Source organism: Sciurus carolinensis, chromosome 9, assembly GCF_902686445.1.
Source record: "Sciurus carolinensis chromosome 9, mSciCar1.2, whole genome shotgun sequence".
Taxonomy (NCBI): domain Eukaryota; kingdom Metazoa; phylum Chordata; class Mammalia; order Rodentia; family Sciuridae; genus Sciurus; species Sciurus carolinensis.
The window spans coordinates 42,804,202-42,816,481 of NC_062221.1; the positions used below are offsets into that span (position 1 = coordinate 42,804,202).

General features: G+C 37.6%; 1 protein-coding gene across 2 annotated transcripts in view; it reads left to right on the top strand.

Moving 5' to 3' along the window:
* The window catches only part of Fndc3b (fibronectin type III domain containing 3B), a 338,390-nt gene that overhangs the window by 69,449 nt on the left and 256,661 nt on the right, over positions 1 to 12,280 (top strand). For both annotated transcript variants that reach the window (XM_047563477.1, XM_047563478.1), the window contains exon 2: positions 3,973 to 4,114. In XM_047563477.1, coding sequence (XP_047419433.1) covers positions 4,001 to 4,114 — 114 coding nt within the window. In that variant the 5' untranslated portion in view covers positions 3,973 to 4,000. The remainder of the gene's footprint in view (positions 1 to 3,972; positions 4,115 to 12,280) is intronic.

Here is a 12,280-nt window from a genome sequence, read left to right on the forward strand (position 1 = left end):
CATTACTTTGTTTTAATTATATTTTTTTGTCTGCTCTCGTCAGGGAGATTTGTCTCATGACCCAGGTCTCAAAGCAGTTGGGCTAAGCTATATCTGTTGTAAGTAGAGTTTATATGTAGTTTTGTTTGATCTTCCAGTCAAAACAGAGGAGTCTTACTTTGGGGGTCTGTCACCATTGAATGATGATTGTGTGTCAAGCCTTTCCAGTCTTGGCCCAACCTAACCTGCTTTAAACTTCTATAGTTATGTTGTGTGGTTTTCCTAATTTATGACCTGAATATTTGACTTAGCATTTGTATTTGGCAAATTCACCAGTTTTTTCCCTTTATCATTGGGGAATAACCTAAAAGACACTATTGCTTGTCCTAAATTTTGTTTTGCATCTTTTTTTCATTCTTTATAATTCTCCTTGCCTTTTCTCTTGGCCTTTCTAAGATATATGGCACTGAAGTTTTTTCTATTCTATGATAATTTTACAGGACAGCTGAAAGTGTCCTTGTTAAGTAACTGGGCATTTTCATGCCTAGAGATCATTTATTGCTTTTCTGTATGATCCTTGCCTTCCAGGCAAATGGAAGTATCCTGTGTATGTTCCTGAAATATAGAAGTGAGTAAGCTTTGCTGGCTGCATGTATCACTCTGCCTACCTGAATTTGTTACTTTGTATTCCAGTGAACTTGAAGTCTGGATTACCACTGTTAGAATTACAAATAGGCCTTGGTTAGCCAGCTGGCCAACTGGTAGCCCAGGGAAAGAGGATCAGCACTTTTGGTTATTAGTATGTGAGACTCTGCCTGATTCATGGTGGCCTTTATTCGCTTTCTTGATTCTTCCATTTTCCTGCATGATTGATAGTGTGGTTGCTGGGCGACTGAGTTGCAGCATTCTGAATGTGTAATGTTCATAAATCCCTCCTGTAGTTCCTCAGGAGTGTGTGGACATACAGTTGACTATACAGTTTCTCTTTCTTTCCCTTACTCCCTTCCCAGTAATGTGTAATAACCACATTACTGGATAGTGATGGAGGTAGATAATCCATCATTAGTAGGAAAAGAAGTTTTAGGTGTCTTACCTAAACTTGCCTGTCAAATATTTGAAAGTAAACACAATGATCTCCTTGTGCCCATGGATGTGGTTTCTTGGGGGTAAAATCCAATACTAAAACATTTTTGCAGCTGGACACAGTGGTGCATGCCTATAATCCCAGAGACTAAGGAAGCTGAGGTGGAAGAATTGCAAATTGAAGACCGGACTGGGCAACTTAATGAGACCCTGTCTCAAAATAAAAAACAAAAAGGACTGGGGATGTGGCTCACTGGTAGAACACCCTGGGTTCACTCCCTGGAAACCACTATCAGAATTAAAAAAAAGATGTTTTTGCAACTCTTTGTTGGTTCCCATACTCTATCCTACATCTATCTATAGGACTTTTGTGGACCTGCCCCTTGAGGTCCATCCACCTTATCCCACTCATGCAGAACGTGGCATCTAACTCCCTGCTTTGGATTTGACTTCTGTGCTTAGGGGTGCTGCTTACTGAGGCTCGATTGTTGTGTGTTGTTGTTAGTAAGTCCTGTTATTTAACATGGTGCCAACCATAAGATTTCTTAAATGGGAATCATCAGTGTTAGACTTACTGTTGGTGTTAAGATATCCATTGGTATTAGGGACAGGAAACCAAGACTACCTGAATTTTCAGAACCCTGTGCCATATGCCCCAGAACCTACCCAAAAAGTGATAAGTAGGAACAAAACAGCATGGTTAATTGGATTGAGGCTTAGACCCCAATTTTAAAAACTTTGGCTATCTGGATTGGACCATATGAAACATACATAGCTTTGTCTGGAAGCAGGTCCTAAGGACTGCCATCCCCTACCTGCTACAGAACTCTAAACTATATCATTATTTTCTATACTCCGACCTAATAGTAGGACCTGTAGAAGCTGAATAGACCTTCATGGCCTGCCGTTCCCTCTGCCTTGTTGGGTGAGAGAGAGCCGGTTCTCTCTGGTCTAGGAGATGACCAGGACACTTTGGTGTTCATAGGTGTAATGGAAGGGAAGGGAGAGATAGCAGAGATCTGCAATCTGCCCTTCAACCTCTATCAAGTGCCAGGAGCTCCTTTTTTTTTTTTTTTTTTTTTTTTTTTGGAAGAAATGAGGGAAAAGTGGAAATGAGTAGAATGATTCTTTACCCCTGGATGCTCATACTCAGACCCCTAATCTATTTTACTATTCACTACCTAGGGATCCAACCTGCAGTATTGAAGGAACATTAAGCACCACACTTCAGAAACAGGCATGTGTAGTATCAGTTTGAGGAAGAGTAGCCTTCTTCCCTCCTGCACTATGGATAAAATATATTAGAAAGAAAATTGAAATGGATATTAGTTTTTCTTCTTGATTATCAGTTGATTTAAAGTCAGTTATGTCATGAGAGTGTCAGTAGGATTAACTTAGTTTTAATGTAAAGACTGTATTTCCTTCATCAGGATAAACTATTGGTCTTTAAGCTTTGTACTTTTATTTACTTAGCAACTGAGTAATTGCCTCATAAAACAGCATGATGGTACTATTAACACTGAATTATAAGACCTGTTATTATGGAATGTGCTTCCCGAGTTGGGACAAGATTTCCTTGTTTGGTGCTTAAATAATTAGTTTCTTCAAATGGGGTTATAATGAATAGTGTAAAATTTACCTATTTAAAATAAAAAAGTTTATAATCTCTTGGGTGGTTTTTATGCATTATTTAATATGTTCAAGGAAGGTGTTTCTTTTGGATGGGAGGAAGGAGGGAGGTATATTTAATGTTCAGGATGGAGTTAAAAACGAGAATATCTTATATCACTCCTGAGACAAATTTGAGGTATTAATTAAAGGATTTGCTGTACTGTTTTGGTTGATTTGGTTATTGAGTATTAAAACTCAATTGGCCAAATATCTGTGAATTTGAAAAATTGGGGGACATTTTTATTTAAGTATGAAGTGTATGGTAATTTGTTTCTGAAATAATTTAAAATCATGTTTTATTCTTCTTTGTTCATGCTGTTAAACTTACTGTGCAACAGTTTTTTAGGCATCATGGGAGAAAATATAGATACCTTTTAAGGAACAAATTATAATTCTCAATAGGAATTTACTATTATTTTCTTCCTGTTGCACTGAAAAGCTAAATACAACAGGAGGCAAGTACTAATATGGAATAAAAGTGGCCTTTGTATTATTTTGAATATGGGTATGACTTTCATTTATTCTATGAAAATGATGGCCCTTGAGCAAAACTCTGCATAGGATGCCATGGGCATATCTGAGGTACAGGAAAGCTCAAGATGTGAATCTGAAAGAACGATGTTAATATGTAACAATTTATAAATTCAAGTCAAGGAAATGATGGGGGAGAACTAATTAGAACATGAGTAGTTAGCAAATTAATGATTGAGTTAGAAATTACAGCAATAGTATATATGGTTAACCTTGGTTTACTTGCTTGGATTAAATGCTTATGTGTATTATTTTGATCCTAATGAAAGGGGGAAATTATAAAGATTAATAAGTAGAGGTCATTTTGTAATGACCTTAAAGGAAATTATACTACCAGTTTTTGTTTGACATTTTACCATGTCAAAAATTATTTTTATTCTCAGAAAGCTCTCTGGGGGTAGGATGGTTATTATTCAGGTTTTAAAAGTTTGTAACTAACTGACAAAGCTGAGACCTAAGAGTTATGTTTGTGTTGCTGCTTGGAGACTCTGGTTTCGATCTCCCAATTCAGACTATTTCCTTGCTTTTTCTCTGTCCCTCCTTGGGCCTCACACAACAGTAATAATTCTTTGTGATTAGAATAATTTGGGATTCAGAAGACTTCGTGATGGAGTGCTTAGATTGCTAACTTATGTAACAGGTGATTTTTGTGGTCCTGAGTCTTTTTTTGTTTTTTTTCCTTTAAAAAAAATGATGGTTCTTTTGCAGGAAGCCAGTTGAGGGAAATTCTCCATGAATGTATGTCACAATGATGATGACCGACCAAATCCCTCTGGAACTGCCACCACTGCTGAACGGAGAGGTAACCATGATGCCTCCTCACTTGGTGAATGGAGAAGCAGCCCAGCAGGTTGGTGTAGTAAGAGGGAAATTTTAAATGAAATTAACTTAGCATTAATCCAGTATTTAATTTATTTTGGGATTCTGAGTTATTCAATTTTGGACCTGAGTGTTTCTAGAAATATTTTTGTTGTAAAATTACTATATTTAAAAAATATTAGCAATTGTTTTGGGAATAACCTCATCCAGTTGGTATTCTTGAAGCATCAAAAAATATGTGATTTTTGAAATGAGTCATTTTGAGACCATGTGCAGTCTTTGGAGTAAAATGACGTTTTATTCATGTTGTATATTGTGTTTGATTGATTTGCTAGATTGGCCAGAGTAGAATGCTCAGAGGGTCAGCTTTTGATTTTACATAAGAATGACCTTGACACAATACACAGGTCAGGATGAAAATGTACACATCAGAATGAGTCTCCATAGGTCCTGAAAAAACCCACCCACATGGGTAGCTTATAAAAAAAGAGGGTATCTTTTTTTCTTTTTAAATTCTTTGTTGCTAGTTATTTAACATTGTGGAATAAAAAGTTATTTCTGAGCTCAATCATATAGCACTTGTGGAAAATATTTAAACTGTAAGTAAAACTTAAAAACCATTAGGAACGGAACTATTATAACAATTTTTTTATTGATTACAAAAACTGAGTTTGCTTAGTTTTTTAACTAAATAAATACTTTGCATCTTTTAGCAGCATAAAAATCCTTGTTTTATGAATAGAATTGGAAATAATTGATTAAAATATTTACTCAAAATATATTAATAATTTAGGTAAGTTAATTAGTCATTTATTTGTGTCAGTTCCTGTCCCCCATCTATCATAGTACATTAATATTCTATCATAGTATGTTGATGCTTTGTAAATGCCTCTGTTGGATCTTACCTTACTGCTTAATAATTTATATTTCTCTTTCTTGCATTAGATTGTGAATCCCTTAAGAGCCAAGAAACATCTAATAGGTGCTTAGTAAATGATTGTGATTTGGATAAATTTCTTTTCTTCTCACCCCTGATGCGGATATTTCCCTTCCTGATTCCCTCACCTCTTCCTATACTGAATTGTGTCTACCAGCATATGATAGTGTCTTCTCTTCTAAACACACAATTACACCTCACCACATCCCAAACCAACTGCCTCCCTTGATTTATCCCCCTCCAGTCATTGCTTCATCCCCCTCCAGTCATCACCTACTTCTCTGCCCACCTTTGTAGCAGTGTTCTTTAAGTGGAGCTTGTACTCACTGTCTCTTCTTCCCAACCTCCCCTTCTTCTTCAGCTCCATGGTCTCCATTGTGTCTTCTTACCTCCTTCTGGCCTTTTAGCTGGTGCTGTTGACATTATCTCAAGAATGCTTGCAGAATCTGTACTTCACCATGTCTTCTTCATTTCCCGACCACTACTGTACCCCAAGCCATCGTCCCACTCAGGTAGGATGGTCCTTCTCACTGATCTCTGCTTCTGCTGTTGTCCTACCAGAAAGCATTTGCCTCCAGTAGCTGGAGTGATCTTTTCAAAATATGAAGTGTGTTGTGTTAGTGCTGTATTTAAATCTGCCCCGTTACATGGCTGTAATGAAATCTGACTGCAGTGGGTGGCCAGGCAGTGTTAGGTGGCCTGTCTGGGACTCTGTCTTCTTCTCTGCTTCTCTTCTGCTTGCTGTGCTCCAGCCATTCATGGGAGGCATCAAAATGCTGTGAGTGGTTTCAAGATGCAGTTGTTTGCTCTCCCTTCTTTTTAATTAAAAGGATTAAAAACGAGAAGATACTTGAATTTGACTAAACTTAGAAAGCAACTTAGGTCTCCCAAATGTAGTCATCTAATTCTGCTTGTGTACGTCTCCAGGAGACCTGAAGCAACCTATCCATGTTGTTGTGCACCATTTTCATGTTTTGGTGATTTCTCCCTCATTTCTATGATTCACTGTGCCCAGAATGGCCTTTTGTAGTTTATTAGCCTGCATAAAGAGCCCTCAGTTTCAGAATTTTCCAGTCTGCCCTTCAGAAGTGAACTCCTTTGCACATAGATGTGACCAAAGGCCATGTGCTTCCTCAGAAAGCCATGTGGCACTTCCCTACTCCATATCTCTGACCTTAACTCTAAGTAGAAGCTGCTTAATAATTTTGGGTAATAAAACCACATTTTCATTTCATCTGGGAAGCTTTCTGTAAAGCTGAAAAGGCAAAATCTGTTAATCTATGTTTTATAAGCAGTCAAATATCAAACTTTCTTAAAATGGAGGGTGTATTTTACCAAAATTTCACAAGAAAGAAATGTTTTAGTTGGTCTTTTAAATTGGTAAATACATTTGTGCTAGAAGCATAGATTTATAGGTTATGTGGGCCAAGGTATCTATTGGTTTTAATCTTAAATTTCCCTTAATGGGGCAGAATTGTTAAGTGGGCAATGTCTGTTTGAAACACCCCTCTCAGCAGGATCAAGCCCAAGATTTATTATCCTTTGGCTGTTGCTTCTATATCACTGTCTGGGCTGGGCCCATGTGCCTGATATTTTTCATCCTTTTTGTGTCCTCAAAGTTCCTATCTTTTGTCTCCCTCATTCCTTCAAGCCTCTTCTTGGTCCTTTGCATCCCAGTGTTTGGTATTGGCCTAGGTGAGTGTGTAGTCCTGGGGCCTTGGACTGAGGCACAAGGGGAAGACAGACTGGAGGAGCCAGCAGAACCCAAAACAGCCGAGAAATACTGGAGAGAAGTAGGGAAAGGGGAGCAATGGAGGGTGACCCCAACTATATGAATGTTTCCTGGGGCTTTTCTTGTGCTCTCCCTCTGAGGCAACACATTTTCGTCTTAACCAGAACCTTTTGGAGGCACAGGATTGACTTCAGGATGGACATTGTAGCCATTGTGTGACAGACCCCTTGGGGGTGAAATTTTAAGATAGGTGGCACTGTAGCCACTTCTCAGATAATACGGTTGTAAAGAGCTGCCCTCTGGCCACAGGGTTCTCTCTATAAATGCCTTTGAGGCATGCATGTGGGGAAGCTTACCTTGTATGTGTTTACAGCATTCTTAATACTTTGCAGCTGTGGAAAGGACATTCTAAACATTTCTATATATGCAAAAGAACCACACAGTTATGAGAAAGCTCTTCAGTTCCCACAGCCCTTCTCCTCAGGATTTCTGTCCTAAAGATTTCTGGATTTAATTAGGACTCATTCTTGGCAAGATTCTCTGTTGTGTTCTGGCTCTCTAAATAAAAGATGCTGTTAATTTTCATAATTTGAAGTCATGTTAAGTTTGAAATCTTGGTTTGTGTTTATGTAGGTAGCAGGAAAGAGAGAAGAGTAAAAAAGATGATTCTTAAAAAGGAAATTAATTTTCATTATGAATAAGACTTTTTAAAAATATATTATCTAAAAAATGAACAACAGAACACAATGTGAACAGAAGCAACTCACCCCATAGTTTTATTGAGATATAATCCACTTGCCATACAATGCACCCATTTAAAATATATACTCAGTGGACTTTAGCATATTCACAGAATTGTACAGCTCTGACAACTAATTTAGAACACTTTTTTCTTCCCTAAACAGAGACTCAGCAGTGGTCACTCCTTGCCCCCTGTTTCTCTTGCCGTTCTCAGGCAGCTACTAATCTATGTTCTCTGTAGATACTGCCTGTTCTGGACATTTCTCATAAGTGAAATCATGCAGTATTTGACTTATGTGTTTGGCATCTTTCACTTAGCATCATGTTTTGAAGTTCATCCATTTTGTAGTATGTATCACTACTTCATCCCTTTTTTGTTACTAAATAACATTCCATTGTACAGGTGTAACATTTTATTATTCCATTCATCCACTGATGGACACTGGGTTGTTTCTCCTTTTTGCTGTTATGAATATTGCTGTGAACATTCATGTGCATGTTCTTATGTGGACATATGTTTTCATTTCTCTTGGATATATAACTAGGAGTAAAGAACTTAATTTTGAACTATTGTTTTTCTAAATAAAGTATCACTACTTTTTTTTAGCCTGTAATTTTGTCTACTTTTGGATAATTATGCCCAGCATAGCTAAATAAAGTTTGCTTCTCAATAAGCCTAATTTATACTTTACTTGTTTTAAAAATCAGGTTTTGATTTGAATTTTTAATGTGTGACTATATAAATAATGAGAAATATCCTCCAGTAATCAGAAAATTGGCGCCTGTGTTGACAGTTTCAGAACTTAATGGTGTATTGATTTAACTGTCTTTGTTATGGACATGTGGTACACCTCAGAGATTTAAAGATGTAGCTGCTAGTTTTGTGCATGAAAGAGTAAATTGCAGCTCAATTTTTGATTTTTACTATTGGTTTAATATTTTAATAATCTCTGAAGAAATATTACAACAGCCACCAGTTAAATGAAGACATTAAGTTAAGAGCAAAGTACTCACATAGGGGGGTAGGGTGTACTGGTTTGTTAATTTAATGTGATACACTTACAACCTACGTAAGGGTACAGTGTCACCTTACATTCCCTGTAGTTTTGGTGGCTCTTGATGTGTATATTCACTGAGGGTCAGTTTCAGTGGGGTGGGTTAGATGCTTCTTTTTCCTGACCAGCATTTAGCACATAGAGGGCACCTAGTAAATGTTTTCTCTTTATTGTTTTCCTAGTAAATGTTCTATTTGTTGTACTATATTATCTGTTGCTTCCTTTGTTATTTTTATTATTTTACTTTTATGTTTGTAGAGCATTAATTGCTAATAAGTGTTTTGGATGCCTCTTCTTTAGGAAGCAGATCGCCTTAAATGTAGACAGAAAACCTGTCTCTTACTAGCTCAGGATAGCATGCAATCAGCTTCCCTTGAGAGATAGGAGTTGCCTCAGTCATTTCCATTCTCTTGACTTTTGCCTTTTCCTGGAGATTAACATTTAACATTTTCACTGAGAGTGAGTTTTGTGTTGTTTTTTTCCTTCTCCTTTCATTTCTTTGTTTTTTTGGAAACCCTTGTTTCCCCTAGACAGAATCCATAGCCAGGATTTTCCTGGAGCATTCCTTTGAATACACATTTCCAGACGGTGCATTAAACCTATTAAAACTTTCCATGTTTCAGATGATGCTCGTCATTGGCATGTCTGTTACATCAAAAGTGTGATTCCTAGTTCAGTGACCTTTTTTGCTCTGGTTGATGTCTTCTTAATAACTCTTCCCCAGCAGCTTCCTTCTTTTGTTCAGTAGTTCAGATTCTCTCACTGCACAGGTTTATTCTTTAAATATACTGAGAGCCATCACGTCGGGGTACTCAAAGAATTTTGTGTGTAGAAGAGGTATTTTCTACCTCTTCTTTCAGAATTTTCAGAAATTCCAATAGAAAGGAAAATTTACAGTCTGTTTAGTGTAGCAAGATGGATAAACAATTCTTGGGAAGACTACCCTGGAAAAAGAAGGATATTCAAATGAAGATGGTGCCTGCAGTCAAAAATAGAGGCTGCAGCTATTATTGCTGAATAACTTCATATACCAGCTCCTTTTCTGATAGAATTCTATTTATGGACTGGGATGTAAGCTGGAAAATAGAATTAGGCTGGTTAAATGTTGAGTTTGGAAAACCAAGCACAAGAAAACTGTCTTGGGAAAAAAAAAAAAAAAAAAAAACTGTCTTGGGTCATACTCTGGCATCAAGATGCATAAAATGTGCATAACTTGTGCAGATGTTTAAATAAAATTGTTACTGCAGGAGCTGGGGTTGTGGTTCAGTGGTAGAGCATTTGCCTGGCATGTGTGAGGTACTGGGTTCCATCCTCAGCACTACATAAAAATAAATTTAAAAAATAAAGGTATTGTACATCTATAACTAAAAACAAAGTTGTTACTGTAAATTGCCAACCAGCTTCTCTCCCTCAAATTTAGAGGCCTAGGATGTCAAGGTATTAGTAGCCTCTCTCTTCCGAGATGTGGGGTTGAAAGGAGTGAAAGGGTAGGATTTATGACTGGATTAAGAAGTGACTGAATAATAGATTTGTTCATTTTAATAAGCCTTTATCAAATGTCTTCTGTGCCAGTACTGTATTAGGTGCTAGAGACACAAAGATGAATAGGCACTGTTCTTGCCCTAAAGGAAGGAACAATTCAGCGGGGAATGAATCCTGGTTTACTAAAAAAAAAACAAAACTGTATTTATACGAACGTCAACCCACAGAAGTGCCTGAATCGCATAATGTAACCGTGCTTGAAGAGTGGGAGAGGCCAGACTAGGAAAAGTATCTGTGGGAAGGCTGAACCTAGAACAGAGAGCAGACTTAAGTGCAGTTTAGAACTAAGATTCAGGCTTTGCAAATCAAGTAACCACTTCTTTTATTTAGTGAAAAGGCTCAGTAAGGATCATCTGTGCAATGGAGAGCTTCTACTAATGACCCAAAGACACTAATAATATCTGCATCATAATATCTGTGAACTTTTTTTTTGTACTGGGGATTGAACCCAGTGGCATTTTACCACTGTACTACATTCCCAGTCTTTTCTGTTTTTCTATTTTGAGTTGGAATCTCACAAAGTTGCTGAGGGTCTTGCTAAATTGCTGAGGCTGGCCTTGAACTTGCAATCCTTTCCTCAACTTCCTCAGCTTCCCCAATCACTGGGATCACAGGCAGGCACTAGCTGCCATGCCTGGCTGTGATCTCTTTTCTTGAAACTTTGCTGTTTTTTGTCCATCAGTATCCTAACATGAATCCCTTTGGCCTCTGATGCTCCTCTGGTGGTTCACTCTGTCCCCTCCATGTCTTTTCTCAGAATAACTGACTCCATGGAGATACAGATCACAAGCACAACTCAACTGGAGAGACTTTCCAGCTGCCAGGGCAGCTGTGCCTGCTAGTGAGAGCCTCCTTTTAACTGTGAATAAGATGTGAGCTGATCCAGGTCCATGATCTGACTGTTAGTCCTCTTTGCATTATGTTGCCAGTTCTGCTCACTACAAAAGCCTCCCCAAAAGGCATAGCCCATGGAGAGCCTCAGTCTTTTAAAGGAAATTGTTGATCCCACATTATCAGAGGGTGTTGTACTAAGTGGTATCCACAGTAATTAGGACACATGACATATAATTATGACAGCTCCGACTGTCTGGGTTGAGAGACATTTCAGAATTTAATTAGCCAAAGGCAATAATAAGAAGATACATGTTGTAGGCAGGATCCTTCAAACACTAGATATTGAGCTACCTTCAAAAAAAGAGAGGATTAAGGAAAAATACTGGCATGGCAAGGCTATACCACAGAATAACGTCAATTTCAAATTCTACAGCAGTTTTAACATTATGATTGTTTTCAACTTCCTGCAATCTTTGTCTGATTCCAGTATAAACTCAGGGAGAACAGGGACTGTCTCCCTCTTGTTCATGCTGTGCCTGGCATCTGAGGTAGCAGTCAAGTAAATCTTTTGGAATGGATAAAGGATGAAAAAAATGAACAAATTTAATTCATTTAAACCAGGACTTGCTGCCTTCTTGTTGCATTTGTCATACAGGGTTTATGTTAGTTTTTTAAAATTTTATGGTTAAATAAAAAAGATTTAGGTGCCATTATAGTTGATCCTCCATATCCTTGGGTTTCTATCCTTAGAATCAGCTGACCGCTATGGATCACAAATATTTACAGAAGTGAAAAAAAATTCGTTTCTGTATTAAACACATACAGACTTTCCCTTGTCATTACTTCCTAAACAATATAGCATAATAAATATTTACATTGCGTTTGTTACTATAAGCCATCTAGAGGAGATTTAAAGTGTACAGCCAGATGTGAAGGTATTTGAAGGTCTTATACCATTTAAATATATATATATATATATATATATATGTAATTTTTAGTTGTCAATGGGCACAATACATTTATTTATTTTTAAAATTTTTTTCAGAGATGCTCACAATACCTTTATTTTATTTATGTGGTGCTGAGGATTGAACTCAGTGTCCCACACATGTGAAGGCAAGTGCTCTACCACACAACCCCAGCCTATTTATTTTTATGTGGTGCTGAGGATCAAACCCAGTGCCTAGCCAAGTGCCCTGTCATTGAGCTACAACACTGGCCCCAGATATTGTGCCATTTTTATGAGGGACTTCAGCATCCTTAGATTATGGCGTCCACCAGGAGGCAGGTTGTTCCAGAATCAAGTCCCCCTTGGATACTGAGGGAAAATAAGAAGATCTGACAACACCAGGGCCA